The sequence below is a fragment of the Crotalus tigris genome, unplaced genomic scaffold (genome assembly GCF_016545835.1).
Source record: "Crotalus tigris isolate CLP2741 ecotype Arizona unplaced genomic scaffold, ASM1654583v1 scf7180000020745.601501, whole genome shotgun sequence".
In the NCBI taxonomy this organism is placed as follows: domain Eukaryota; kingdom Metazoa; phylum Chordata; class Lepidosauria; order Squamata; family Viperidae; genus Crotalus; species Crotalus tigris.
Window position 1 is genome coordinate 509,237 of NW_024098162.1, and position 15,264 is coordinate 524,500.

General features: G+C 41.8%; 1 protein-coding gene across 2 annotated transcripts in view; it reads left to right on the plus strand.

Moving 5' to 3' along the window:
- Positions 1-15,264, plus strand: part of CC2D1A (coiled-coil and C2 domain containing 1A) — a 62,322-nt gene that overhangs the window by 45,081 nt on the left and 1,977 nt on the right. For both annotated transcript variants that reach the window (XM_039368346.1, XM_039368347.1), the window contains exons 20-29: positions 352-410; positions 1,076-1,127; positions 3,410-3,509; positions 4,751-4,841; positions 6,591-6,722; positions 7,585-7,640; positions 11,826-11,892; positions 13,551-13,677; positions 13,803-13,879; positions 14,056-14,103. In XM_039368346.1, the coding sequence (XP_039224280.1) occupies positions 352-410; positions 1,076-1,127; positions 3,410-3,509; positions 4,751-4,841; positions 6,591-6,722; positions 7,585-7,640; positions 11,826-11,892; positions 13,551-13,677; positions 13,803-13,879; positions 14,056-14,103 (809 nt within the window). The remainder of the gene's footprint in view (positions 1-351; positions 411-1,075; positions 1,128-3,409; positions 3,510-4,750; positions 4,842-6,590; positions 6,723-7,584; positions 7,641-11,825; positions 11,893-13,550; positions 13,678-13,802; positions 13,880-14,055; positions 14,104-15,264) is intronic.

A 15,264-nucleotide genomic window follows, 5' to 3' on the forward strand; every position in this document is an offset into this window, starting at 1 on the left:
TGCTAGCATCATCAAGCAAAATAAGGACCTGAAAGGGCATCCTCCAGCAATTATGTCCAATGGACTAGACTCTATTCATGCTGACTTGCAGGTTACCAAAGGCCAAGTTTCTCTTCTAGAGACCATCCCCGGTGTACAAAAATATTTCTGACTCTTATTTCTGTTTCAGACCTTAGTCTAAATTTGTTTGTCTTCATTGGCAGATAATCATGTCTGTGATTTGAAATAAATGTCTAATAGCTGCTGTCACACAAGATTGTGCTTTGTGAAGATTTATTTTTAGCTTTCAGTTGTCTTCCCCCAAAAAACCTTGAGTATTATTTGCCATATTCCTATTACCTTTTTTTTCAGGCATATCTCCTGATGATTTGGATGCTTTTGTGCGCTTTGAGTTTCCCTATCCTAATGTGGTAAGTTAGTGCAGGTTTAAAAGCTACTGTTTCCTCTGCATGGAAGTTATCTTATCTGAGCATCCACTAAATTCAAAGATAGTGCCCAAGATAGTATTCATAGATCATATCCATAGTCTTTTTGAGCCTTTGGAAACATTAAGAAAGTGTCATTTTGGTCAAAAGACTATCGTAGGCGATGAGTGTCAAAAAAGATGTAGCATGTTACAGTAGCCGTGGTGATGCATTAACAATCATATTCTTGGAAAGTGAAATAAACTCTTGATCTATTTATAATTATCTCTCATAATATATCTCAGCAGGTGGCAGCATATGACTGATCTTGTTTGTGTTTGGAAGCTAAGCAGGGTCAGGCCTGATGAGTACTGTATATGGTTGCATGGGAGAAACCCTATTTAGATTGTAGGCTAGACTGCAAAATCAGAATAGTATCCCGTAAGAAGACAGTGGCAAATTAATTCCATACTGCTGCCAAGAAAACCCCACAAACTCATTACACATTAAGGTTGACATGAAGAGATGTTACCCTTGCTGATATGTAACACTTAGATAGAAAAAAATAGGTACAAAGCATCTGCTTGTGTCAGATGGTTACCAAAGCCTTTTGAGTTAATTTTCAAAGAAGTAGTTATTCTTATTGCCTTTCACATTTCTGTGTTTTCTAGGAGGAAGCTCAGAAAGACAAGACCGGCGTGATCAAAAACTCCAACTCTCCTGGTAAACCTCTGTGTTGAAAATCAAAAGAGTGCAAATTTTATTTTTCCAGGTTTAGATTAAAAGTGCATTGGCAGATAGTATTTGGAAACACAATTAAGTTTTAACATTTTTTTCTTAAAGCTGTGGTGTATAATCCTTTATCATCCTCAACTGTATTTTTAATCCCCCTCCATAGCAATCCAGATTAGATTTATTTGGGTTAAAGAGGAAAGGTTAAAAATAACCCTCCTTCACAGACTTCACTTATTTCCTTCTTAAGGATGTGACTCCAAAGCAGCGGTTCTCAACCTATGGGTCGCGACCCATTTGGGGTCGATCGCCCATTTTTGGGGGGTCGCCAAAGGCGGCGATCTGCCATTTTTCGCGGCACCGTGCACGTGCGCTGCGCATGGGGGCAGCGCCGCGCATGCGCACCGTGCATGGGGGCGGCACCGTGCACGCGCACCGCGCATGGGCCGTCGCGCATGCGCATCGCGCATGGGGCACCACCGCGCATGCGCGCTGCGCGTGGGGCCCCCGCCCCCGTGAGCGCAGCCCGGCGCATGCGCAGAACGTTTGTGTGACGGGGGTCGCCGTCACACAAACGTTGAGAAGCACTGCTCCAAATGCTCTGACATAATGTGTTCTTGAGCAGTAACAATCCCACGCTTTTAACTGAAGGAGGTGCTACAGATCAAATACCCGATAATATTGGAAACTAGTGCTGGTCTGTCTTTGATGAGATTTAATTATGACATGATTGGATGGTCAGATTCTTCATCTTCTACTTTATAACCTGTCACTTACCTGTCTCAGGTACCAAGACTGACTGGAAGATCTGAGAAAGAAATGAAGATGTCAGATTAGGAACGTAGCAACCACTGGGAGTATATATGCATGTGCGCACCCACAAAAGCCCCTTCCCTCCCCCAAAAAGGAAGAAAGGGACAGAAACAGAGAGGCCAGGGAAGGGAAGGGACAGAAAGCCATAATCACTAGAGAAGTTTAATAATCTGAAATGTCCACTTGTGGAAGGAATAAAGCTGCAAGTGATCAGAATGCTGATGGTTCACACCTAGAGAGATAGTAAGATTTTGTGGACTGTATCCTTAAGAACCTGCTACTACAGGTCCTTCAGTTGGCTTCAGAACATATTAGTTCCTTTCTCTGAAACTGTTCTTACCTGGGGAATCCTTCTGTAGAGATTATTGTTTATTGGCTGAGAGTTGAGAAGATGTGATCAATAGAAATTTGAAGACAAAGGAGGGGGCTGTTGGTTCTGAGTGATTCAGGAAAGGCTGTTGGAGCATTATTACTGGCATGGACTTGCTAGGATTGCAACAGAATCTTCTTTCTTGATAGACAGGGCTAGAAGCCAGAAAGCATAAAGAATTTTGGAGAAACTGGAATAGAGAGGGGGAGATAGTTGTCAAGCTTTGCCTGCATTTCTTGGAATTTGCTGACTGTTATCTTTGGGAATGTATTTCCTGCAAAGGAACAACTAAAAAAATATTCCATGACTAAGTCTTCTCTTTGCTTTTCTGTCAATTCCTGCTCCCAGTTCAGAATATTAGAATTCAAATTTCCTAAAGTGTTTGAGACCAGTTTATTTGAAGGATCATTTTCTCCCATATTCACTTACCTCTGTGCATTTATCTAGAGAAGAGTGGGTATTTTTACTGCCTAAGACTCAGTTATAACTGTCTTTCTCAAAAAGAGACTCAGCTGGTATTTTTATATCAAACAAAGGCTTCTCTGTTTTCTCACGTTTTTTAACTTTTCCATTTTAGATATGTGTTCATTCTTTTTTGAACCTTACACATGTATTGCTAATTTTACTTCGATTTTATTCTGTGGCTGTTTTAATTTGTGTTAAATTAATTTATTAAAAGTCCACAGGCACTGGCTAACAACTTTAGAAAACCCACCCAACTATCTGTATGGCAATTTTATAATTCCCCAGAAGTTTTCATCAAGTTACATTAAAAAACAAACTAGGACTACTACTTTTTCTGCCCCTTACTTCTGGATAACGTAGTCTGTTGAACAATTCAAAAGTAGAGTTTAGGCATCTGTCTCACAAAATAACACAACTGCGTCATTGGGTCATTGATTTAGATATGTTCAGTTCCTTTTTTGGGCGGGGGGGGGAAGAGAAAAAACACTTGAATTGAGGTCTATAAAACTTTCAACCTACAGGTAATGCAGACCTCCCCATAGGCTTGTTATAGACCTTGCTAACGTTGCTATAGACTTGCATCTCAACCCAGCTAATCTTTAGGTTTGCCATTTTGCTTTTGCAGAGTTCCAAGAGAAGTTCAAACTGTACATTAATCGGAGCCATCGAGGATTCAAAAGAGCCATTCAGTCCAAAGGGATCAAATTTGAAGTTGTCCATAAAGGGTAAGCAAGATGCATCTCAATGCCAATAGACAGCTTTGAAATCAGAAATCTAGTAGTAGCTTCTCCAATTAACAGACTTTATTCAAAGGTAGAAGCTTTGGTGCTCTTTGGTGATGAAGTCAGCTACAGGTCATAAAATCTTATGACTTTTAATAAAGTCTGGAAAATTATGTGCTTGGTGTTTTGGTTACTCCTCCTTGGAAGATCAGTCTGTAAAAACGAAAAAGGTAATGATTGGTTTTCGCAGGTGAAGTGTTAGTACCGCTTTATAAGACCTTGGTAAGACCACAGTTGGAATACTGCCTTCAGTTTTGGTCACCACAATATAAAAAAGATGTTGAGATTCTGGAAAGAGGTCAGAGAAGAGCAACAAAGGACTGGGATGACATGATAGCAGTCTTCTAATATTTGAGGGACTGCCACAAAAAAGAGGGGCTTAACTTATTTTCCAAAACACCTGAAGGCAGGACAAGAAGCAATGGATGGAAACTAACCAAGAAGAGAAGCAACCTAGAACTAAGGAGAAAATTCCTGACAGAATAATCAACTAGTGGAACAGTGTGCCTTTATAGGTTGTGGATGCTCCATCACCGGAGACTTTTGATAAGAGACTGGATAGCCATTGTCTGAAATGGTATAGGGTCCCCTGCTTAAGTGGGAGATTGGACTAGAAGACCTCCAACGTCCCTTCCAATTCTGATGTTCTATATTTGCAGAGCTGCTTTAAATGCCAATTACTTTCTGTGTAAAAAGCACGGCACATCTAAGCCCATAAACTTAATATGATTTTATATCAAAATCTGTTAAGGGGATGATTATCTATCTTCAAATCAGCACTGGCTCCTGGTGACTGCCTGGACTAGTCCCTGGAATTTTCTTAGTAACTGTTTTGGAAGTGGTTTGTCCTTGCCTCCTTCCCAGAGCTGAGAAAGAGAGACTGACCTAAAGTTACCCAGCTGGATTTGTGCCTCAGACAGGACTAGAACTCTTGGTCTCTTAGCCTAGTGCCTTAACCACTACACCAAACTGGCACTACTCAAGGGAGTAAATCTTCTAAAAGATACAAAGTCTGGATTAGGGCTTTGAGTGATATATGGATTTGACTGTTACGAATCATTTTAAAAACCATCATTAAAACAACTCATAGCCAATAAGGCAGGGTTATTTTGAAGAGGCTCTGTGGTGTTTTTTTTTCTGAAATGGAATGAAGGCTGGGATTAATTATTGCTGTTTCTCTACAGGGGGCTGTTCAAAAATGACCGTGTGGTGGGAACAGCTCAGTTGAAGTTGGAAGCACTGGAAACCAAGTGTGAGCTTCGGGAGATTTTGGAAGTATGTTTTCTCTTTTTGAGGGACAGTATCCCTGAAAATCTGGGCCTTGTGGCCTAACTAGGTAGAATGCTAGGTAGAATAGATTGGGCAAGCTGCTTTTGTTTGACCTCTCAATTTAATGCAAGGCTTGCTAAAAAGATAAGTACTTTTTTTATACAATGTATAATTAAACCTTGGGATTTGCTATCATATGATATGGTGCTTGCTTCCAGCTTAGCTAGCTTCGAAAAAAGGTTGGATTTATTCATAGAAGTCATAGGGATCAGTGGTTGTTAGCCTTGCTAGTAGCCTGATTGTGAAGCCATTTGCTGGGAAACTTATGCAATTGGCTGGCCACTATAAGAACAGATTGCTGGACTAGATGGGCCGGACGTCTGATCCAACAGGATAGTGTTTATGTTTTTATGCTGCTTTTTTAACTTTTGACGTAAGCATCGTTCTTTAGCATTCTGTTGATGTTGAGACTCTAGAAAGAGTACGGAGAAGAGCAACAAAGATGATTAGGGGACTGGAGGCTAAAACATATAAGGAACGGTTGCGAGAATTGGGTATGTCTAGTTTAACGAAGAGAAGGACAAGGGGGGACATGATAGTAGTATTCCAATATCTCAGGGGCTGCCATAAAGAAGAGGGAATTAAGCTATTTTCCAAAGCACCTGAAGGCAGGACAAGAAGCAACGGGTGGAAACTAATCAAGGAGAGAAGCAACCTAGAACTAAGGAGAAACTTCCTGACAGTGAGAACAATTAATCAGTGGAACAGCTTGCCTCCAGAAGCAGTAAATGCTCCAACACTGGAAGTTTTTAAGAAGAGACTGGACAGCCATTTGTCCGAAATGGTGTAGGGTTTCCTGCCCGAGCAGGGGGTTGGACTAGATGACCTCCAAGGTCCCTTCCAACTTTACTATTATTATTATTATTATTATCAAGGTTTTTTACTGTCAATTGTTTATTGCCTGCTTTCTGTTGGTCAAAAGTTTTAAAAACTGAATAACCTTTAAGTTATTTTATTCCAGTTTCCACGGAAGAAGCTGTTTTAATCTATTCCAGGCAAAAACTAGGCCCTATGTCATTGTGAAGACTGACACATTTAAAATAACTCTACTTGTCTTCACTGTGCCTAAAATTTCTCTGTGCTTCCAACTTTTGTTACTTGATTTAACTTTGCGTAGCATAGGTAATATAATAGACAAGCAGAGGATACATAATTGTAGGTATCTAATAGGTTTCAGGGCCTTAAACTAGCTTCTGATGAGGAAGGGTAGTTCCCTGAGTGCCATCATGGTGCAGAAGAATGAGTAAAGTTTTAAATTAGGACGTATGAACCTGGTTCTAGTCCATCTGCAGCCATGAATACTTCCTGATTGACTTTGAGCCAGTCATAGTCACTCAGTTGAGCTTACTTTACTGTAGAGGATTGTTGTGGGAATAACATGAAGGAAAGTTTCCAAGTAAGTCTCCTTGAACTCCTCGAGAAAAATGGGATAGTATAAAAAAGATCTGGTGTCCTGTTGTATATTAAGGTAGCAAATGTTTTCCCATCCGTAATGAACATAATCATTCATTCCTTAACTGAGGTTGGAAAAATAGTGTAGACTTAATGGTTTTAAGATGCAAGTTTAAATAATGTGGACTCACTTTGACTCTGATTTCATATGGAGGTGACAAAATGTATCTCAGAGCCACACAGCTTCATTTGAAGAAGCGATCATATTTGTCACCACCAATCTTTCCCTGTTTCCCTTTCTAGCTTTTGGATGGTCGACGTCCCACAGGAGGCAGGTTAGAAGTGATTGTCCGCCTCAGAGAACCATTGACATCCCAGCAGCTGGAGACCACAACGGAGAAGTGGCTGGTCATTGATCCTCTCTCTGGGCCCCCAGTAAGAGCTGAACCACTCTGTGCATTCTAGAGGTTTTTTTCAGTGACAGCAAAGCCTCCATGTATGGCTTTGCATAGAATTCTAGCCCAGATTGAGCTTTTTTATAGCTGAGATTCCTGTCTGTGCAAAGTCTGATTATAATGTTCCCTTCAGTCAGTACAATTCCATTTTCAAGCTGCACATCCTGAGCCAAACTTCAGGCCACGTCTTCAGAAAAAGATGTGTATTGAAAGCTTTATATTCAGGGGGTCCCTCAGGGGGTCCCTCTTGAGCCTTCAAGGCCTGTAGCCCTTATTGCTCTTAAGGCTAGTTTCCTCAGGGGCAGCTTGTGGGGTGTGAAGGGGACAAATTGCACTCAATCCTGTGCATTCTACAGATATAAGGGGAAAAAATGCACCAACGTATCCTAAACTGTAGTGCACAGACCTGACAAATGTGTGAGAGTTGGCTTGCATAAATTATTTTGCAATAGTTAATTACTTTGCATTATTGTATTTCAATTTTCCAAGTATTGGATGTGTTAGGAGATATCCAAGAGGACATTGAAGCTGTCTCTTCTGCCTCTTGTGCTCGTCCCTTGAGATGTCACCAGACCTTATTTCACACCATTTCATCTCTATCTTCACAACCCATCAGAACCATAAACTTACTCCTTCATCTTTCAAATAAAAATTGAAATAATAGGAACCTGAATTCCATATCCAGAACCACATGTTCTATTTTTATCTGCATTGCTGTAGAATCTTTAACGTGTATATAACTATTTTCCATTTAGGCTAATGGTTCATGTCATCTTGAGACGCCTGAATGAAAATGACCATCTTTGCAGGAGGACCTAATAGACTCTTTTTGCTTCATGTAGGCTATCTTTCCCAAACCTAAGCCAGCAGAAGCTCCTGTGAAAGATACATGTAGTAGGTAGGTATGTTCTCTGACTATGCTGAGGTCTTCAGGATTCAAATTCTACACACAGTGACCTGTGGGGATATTTTATGTCCTTGCAATTCTACTCCTTGATCTTGTGGACATTGTTCAGCACATGAAATTGAATACAAGGCTTGAGAGTTCAAATGAAAAGACTAATCAGGTCCAAGATGGCCACTTCAGAGGGAGCTTCTGAGTATCATTCAAGGTAATAGAATGGAAAGTAGGATAAGATAGATAAGATAACCTTTGTTGTCATTTTTTACTATGAGCACACTGGCCCATATTAAAAATAAAATTCTGTTGCCTGCTCTCAAAAGAAAATATATATCTGCCATACACATACATAACACACATAGACATGTGCTATATACATGCACACAAACACACACATACACACACATAAATATACATACATAGATACATACATACAATTGTGTGTAAGGACCTGCCTCAGTTAAACCTTCCAAGAAAGCAGAACTCCTGAAACTTGCATTGTTTCAACAGGAACTTTTATTGGAAGATATTGACAGCAGGATAGAAGGCAAGAAGATTTCCCACATGAAACGTTATATTAAAAGGACCCTTTCAAACTCCACCCTAACTGTCCATCTGGCCAGTTCAAATAAGGAAGTACACAGCAGAATACCCATAGGTCCCCCTCCCCCCCTTAAAATGGCAGAACCCGAAAATAAAAGTATAGGAAAGCAAGGAAAATGCATAGGGATACTGACATGCTGCCCCCCTCAAAAAAATGAAAGATCCACCTGGAGAAAAATAAAATAATAAGGGAAGAAAACAAAATACAGTGGTTAGTCGGGTTTATCGGGATAGCGGGCATGAAACCGTTTTAGCAATCTAGGGGCTCTTTCTGAGAGGCTGGAAGGTCCTTCCATGCTATCAGGCATTGGCTGAACCCAGGGTGTTTTCTGGAGTCTAACGTTTCTTTAATTTCAAAGTATTGTTCCCCTTCCACCATAATGAGCTGTGGTAGGGGAGACACGACTGGCCTTAAGGATGAGCTCATTTCTGGTTTCAATAGACTACAATGAAATACCGGATGAACCTGTCTTAATGTTTTGGGGAGTTCAAGCTCTACTGTGACTGAGTTAGTGATGCGTTTGATAGGGAATGGTCCCACAAACTTTGGTCCTAACTTCTTTGAAGGTTGCATAAACTGCAGAAACCTGATGAAGAGATACACCCTGTCCCCCACCCTAAAAGACTTGGGCTCCACCTGCTTGTTGTCTGCCTGCGTTTTATAAGCTTCTCTAGCCTCGTCTAGGCCTTTTCTGACCACTGGCCAATTGTCTTGTTCATAGTTTATAAAGCATCTAAGGTATTGTTTTAGTACTGAGTTCATTTGTTCTGTCCTCCCCCCCCATTCATTTGCAGATGATGCCTAAATGATAGGCCCTGATCTGTACCCAGTAGGTCCAAAACGGCTCTCTAGAACTTTGAGGTGAACTGGACCCACCTATCTGATATTATGCGCTGTGGGGCTCCATGTAGCCGATAGATGTGTTGCATAAACATCTTAGCCAAGACTTTAGCAGTTGGGAGTTTTGGCAAAGTATAAAATGGACTAGTTTGGAGAATAGATCTATCACTACCCAAATGACAGTGTTTTCAGCACTCTCCGGTAGTTCTACGATAAAATCCATAGAAATCTCTCTCCAGGGTGCTGAAGGGCTCGCCACCACTTGCAAAAGGCCAGGCGTTTTCCCTTGCCTCTGTTTTGCTGCTGCACAAACAGGGCAACTGGCTACATAGCTTTGAATGTCCTTTTTTAGAGATAGCTATCAGAATTGTCTCTTTACTAGGTGGAGGGTTTTCATGAATCCAAAGTGTCCTGCTAGCTTTGAGTCGTGGCAGAGTTGCATGAACTTTGATCTTTGGGTTGTGGGGATGTATAATTTCCCCCCTACCCACGGCAGTCCATTTTGCATTGAACAGAGATTCTTGTGGTTAAGGAACCACTTGTCCTTCTTCAAAGCTTGTCTGAATTTGGTGCCTGCTGGGCTGTCCGGGGGAGCAGATTCTTCATTTGTACCCTCGTGGTGACTGGGGGAGCTAGTTGTTTCATAGACAGCAATGGTTTCACCAGTTCAGCTCTCATCCTGCTGTATTGCAGCTTTCATGACAGGGTGTCTGCCAGGAAGCTTTTTCCTCCCCGGTAAATATCAGAGGGTAAAATTAAAGTGGTGGAAGTGCTGGGCCCATCGAGCTTTTTTAGGAGACAGCTTCCTAGGAGTCTTCAATGCTTCAAGATTTTTGTGATCAGTCCATACTTGGAAAGGGATCTTATTCCCCTCTATGAAGTATCTCCGTGAGTAGGGCCCAGTGTACGGCATAAGCTTCCTTCTCCCTGACTGCCCACCTTTGCTCGGTTTCTTTGAGGTGTAGGCGCAGAGTTGCAACTGGCCTTCCTTGTTTTCCTGGAGCAGTACCACCCCCACCACCACGTCGCTAGCATCAGTCTGGATGACAAACGGTTTTTCTGGATCTGGGTGTTTAAGCACCAGCTTCGTAGAGAAAAGCCTCTTTCATTTTTCAAATGGTGCCTGGCGTTCCATAGTCCATTTTAGCGGCTGGTTGGGTTTTGGCTTGTCCTCCCCCTTCATTTTCAGTAAGTTAGTAATGGGGAGTGCGATCTGTTTAAAGGAGGAGGATGAACTGCCGATAGAAGTTAGCGAAGCCCAGGAAACGTTTCACCTGCCTCCAGGTACATGGCAGCACCCACTCCAACACAGCTCGCACTTTTTCTGGGTCCGTCTCCACCCTATTGTGGGAAAACCAGTAGCCCAAATAATCAATCTTTTCTTTATGGAATTTGCATTTTGAAAGTTTGGCATACAGTTTGGCTGTGCAGAGCTTATTTAGGACTGCTCTTGACTAGTTTATCATGCTCAGCTTTCGTTTTGGTGTAGATTAAGATATCGTTCAAATACACCAAAACCCTCTTTGTAGAGGTGCTCATGGAGGACCTCATTAATCAGGCACATAAAGATGGCTGGCACTCCTTGTAGCCCAAACAGGAGCACTTTGAACTGGAAAGATCCCAGGGGACCGGAATCTCAGTCATTGAGCAAAGCAGTCATTGAGCAAGTTATCATGTGACTGCTTTGCTCAACAGCAGCACTCCCAGTTGCAAACTCGTGGGTCATTAAATGAGTGCAGTGTCAGGTAAGGAGTGGAGTTCCTCAGGAGGAGGTAAGGGAGACCCCAGGGGACTCCGCTCAGGAACTTAAAAATCCTTCCTGCTGAAATCCGAACAGGATTTTCAGCCCTTAAGCAAAGAAACATAGGTGTGTGCGGCCTGCCCTGGGCCTCACTCACCCCACCCTCACCTTACTGTGCTGCCCCTCTGCCCAGCTTTCATCTCCCTCTCATCTCTGGGGGCAAGAAGAAAGAGCAGCCTGTACAGAGAGTTCAGCTCCCCTTCACTGTGCAGAAGGGAACTCCTTCGGCAAGGTGCAGGACAGGAGCTCAAATATTTGGGAATTGAGCATTTCTGTACCCCACAAAAGAGAAAAATGTTACGCTTAAGCAGGCCTTTTTAAGCAGTCTTAAGAGGAGAGAGACATGCTGAATAACTAAATCAGAATCCACCTGGGGTATTTTGATGCCTGCAGTAGAAATATCTTTTCCCGCAGAAGAGATGGGGAGACTGTTCACACAATTTGCTTTCTGAGAAGCTTATGAAATAGAATATCCTGGTGGATTGTGCACATAGAATAAATAGCTTGGTTTGCCTCCCATCCTGTTGCTTTTTAAATGATACCCCAGATCAGCTAATTCCTCCATTATATCTGTGAGTAATTTGAAACAAATCTTTCTTTGAGAAAATGGAGAAGACCTTTCCCAACCTACCAGCTTTCACATGTTAAACGTATGTCAAAGCTGTAAGGAAACAGTGAACAGAAGTCCCCACCGGGGACAATTCCCTAAATAATGGAATTATTTGGATGTGGACAGTGATTGCTGATTCTTCCCTTAATTTTCTAGTATCTGGCTGAGACTATTTTAAAGATGTTGAGCTGGCATACTTCTCCTCTGAAAGTATTCTTTCTCCAAAAGTAGTAGTAATGGCCTTTGGTTTCTATTTTGTAGGCCTTGTACTGTGTTTCTGTGATTGGCCAGTTTTGTGGTAATGCTCTGTTTTGTTTTTCCCTCCAGCAAGCTGACCTCTTCTCTGCAAAGCTTCAACATATTAGCTTTTGACAAGGAGAGGCTGGAGAAGAAGGTCAGTGATGTGGATCTCGGTTTATGTGTGTGCATGCGCACAGAAACATGCAGGGAATGGGTGAGGTAGTCACATTGCACAACCTCGGTATACACTATGCTTTGCTTTGCTTTAATTTACACCAAAAAGCAGGTCCCCAATTTTCCGTGCTTCAGAATAAATCATTTCTAGGAAGTGAGGGAGAAAGAAAGGAAAATACATGCATACATATAAAGGTTCACATACATATGTTCACGGCAAGGGGGGTTCTTTTCAGTTGATTTTATCTTTTTATAAACATTTTATAAGCATAGGTATTATAATATTTGTTTCACATAAATAGCCCTAATATTACCAAACATTTCCCTGTTTTTATTTTGTTCTTCTTACATTATGTGAGCTTGGCCATGTAAGCAGTTTAAGTTTTTTCATTATTTAGTAAATATACACCTTGTACGATGTAAATTAAATTTCAATAGCACAGTAGACAGATATGTAATAAGAAGAAGCGGGAAATATACAACAAATGGTGTATAGGTCACGAAAATTCTCTAGTTTTGGTTCTGAGCATCTTTTTTGATTGATCCAGAAAAATAAAGGTCATGAGAATCTTCCAGAGTAGAATTGCAAACCAAATATTAATTGCAGTGCACATCTACACACACTCATACACATAGCCAGAACCCTTGTTCTTGTATAGCATGGCACTGAGAACAGTATTAGCCACAGCTGGAGAGAGAGAGAGAGAGAGAGAGAGAGAGAGAGAGAGAGATATGGACATTTATGTTCTGCCCATATTTGCTATGAGATATTTTTGTTTGCTGCTACTGCTGCTTCATAATCTATGTTTTGTTTTATTTTCAAAGTAAGAAAAATATAACTAGCTTTTAGTTTAGCTTTATGAAACAAGATCCTTCCTAAGATCTTATTTTGAAAAAACCTTGTGCCAAACTAAAAGAGAAAGGAGGAGATGTAAGTGCTTTATTCAAGGCCTCTAGTGCTCGGTGTCTATAAGTCTCCCCCTTGGCACCTGTTCAAGAGAGTAGTTCAGAAATGCTCTGAGGTTGGAAAAAAAGACATTTCTGGGGGCTGATTACTCAACCTGTTTGACAATTAACTTGCTAGAATTTGGTCTTAGAATGTCTCTTGTATATTGTGCACTCTCCAATCATTTTGTTGTTGTTGTTGTTAATTGCGAAGTCGTGTCCGACCCATCGTGACCCCATGGACAACGTTCCTCCAGGTCTTCCTGTCCTCTACCATCTTCTGGAGTCCATTTAAGTTCACACCTACTGTTTCAGTGACTCCATCCAGCCATCTCATTCTCTGTCGTCCCCTTCTTCTATTGCCCTCGATCTTTCCCAGCATTAGGCCCTTCTCCAGTGAGTCCTTCCTTCTCATTAGGTGGCCAAAGTATTTGAGTTTCATCTTCAGGATCTGGCCTTCTAAAGAGCAGTCGGGGTTAATCTCTTCTAGGACTGACCGGTTTGAACGCCTTGCAGTCCAAGGGACTCGCAGGAGTCTTCTCCAGCACCGTAGTTCAAAGGCCTCAATTCTTTTGCGCTCAGCCTTTCTTATGGTCCAACTTTCACAGCCGTACATTGCAACTGGGAAAACCATGGCCTGGACTATACAATCATTTTGTTAGGGATTTACAAAAACCTCATTCTTGTTAATAGATATTGGCATACAACCAAGCTGGTCAGCCTCCACCCAGTGATCTGGTAGAGCAACATCAAACCATCATTCAGAAGATCAACTGGCAAAAGTCCCAGCTACAGCATGGAAAAGCTGCAATCATGAAAGGTATTTTGATAGGAAGGCTCAGTTGTGAAATCTGTCTCTCTTCTGCACTGACCTTGGTACACCAATCAGCCTTAAGGCGGCATCCAAGTGATGGTTCCTGACCATGTTTGATCTTCATTCTACAGAATATCTGACTCGATTGGAGCAGTACCACCAGTGGTATACAGAGGCAGCCAGGCGCCTTGGAAATGACGGAAAACGGGTATGGGGTGATTTTGTAGCATGGTGGTGGGGCTAGGGAAGCAGACCCATTTTAAAGCCTCTGAGCTTGGTTTACAGTGGAGAACCACATTTAAAAGCACATGGAATCTGTGTTGATACTAGGGCAGTTTGAATACAGGCCTCAGCTAAAATGCTGTCTGCTCTACTGTTTGGCAGGAGGCAGCTAAGGATGCTCTTTACAAGCGCAATCTGGTGGAGAGGGAGGTGAGTAGTGCCTGATTGATTCTTCTTTTCCCTGCCCAGTTGGTCAGAACACATTGAGACAAGCTTGGAACCTTATGTCATGGGTTCCCCTTTAAGGGTCCCTTCTTTCTTTTGGGTGGGTACAAATGGTTTTCCTAAAGGATTTTAACTTGTACAATTTTATTGAATACTAGTATTTTAGAAAGTGTTCTACAAATCAGATGTTCTCCATTTTGGCAATCTTATGACGTGTGGACTTCAGCTCCCAGAATTCCCTAGCTAGCATGGCTGGCTGGGGAATTCTGGGAGCTGAAGTCTACATGTTTCTAAGTTGTCAAGATTGGGAAACCTTGCTACAGATGATAAGACCATTTCCCAGGTCCTCCTTAGTCAAAATGTTCTCCAGTTTGGGGTGCATGTTTTTCCTATAGCTGCAACTGGGTCAGGTTCTTTCTCCTGTCTCCATAGACAAAGACATGCTCATTGCTGGTGCTATTTTGTATTTTTTGAGGGAGGTTATTTAAACGATTGCCAGTTTCTACAGATATTTCTCAGGTGATTTCGTTATCAAACATTAGGCCGGTGGCTGCTAAGGAGACAGTCTTCACGGTGGTTCTTACAATCTCAGTGTATCTTCCCTGGATTTTTTATTTTTATGCCAGCTTTTGATCAGCCTTGGGAAAAATTGTATGTTAGTGGTCTTTGTTTTTTATATTTTTTTATCCTGCCTGTATTATTTTTATAAATAACTCAAGATGGCACAAACTTACCTCTTTCCACCTCCTATTTTCCCCACAACAACTCTGTGAGGTAGTTTGGGCTGAGAGAGAATGACTGGGTTACAGTCACCCCTTGCATGATGAGGCGGGACTAGAACTCACAGCCTTCTGGTTTCAAGCTAGTGCCTTAACCACTAGACCAGTGGTTCTCAACCTTTTTAATGCTGCGACCCCCAACCGGTCGTAAATCGAAGACTACTCAACCGGTCGTAAGTCGAGGACTACTTGACTGGTGCAGCACCGTTTGCAGAATGGGACTTTTGGCAGGCTCAGCAGGGCAGAGACAGCCTGGACAATTCCTATTGGCTTTTGAATGCCAATAGAATTAGACTCTATTCAAGAGAGTCTATTCTATTGGCTTTCCAAAGCCAATAGAATAAAAGGGAGGAGCACAGCTAAGGAA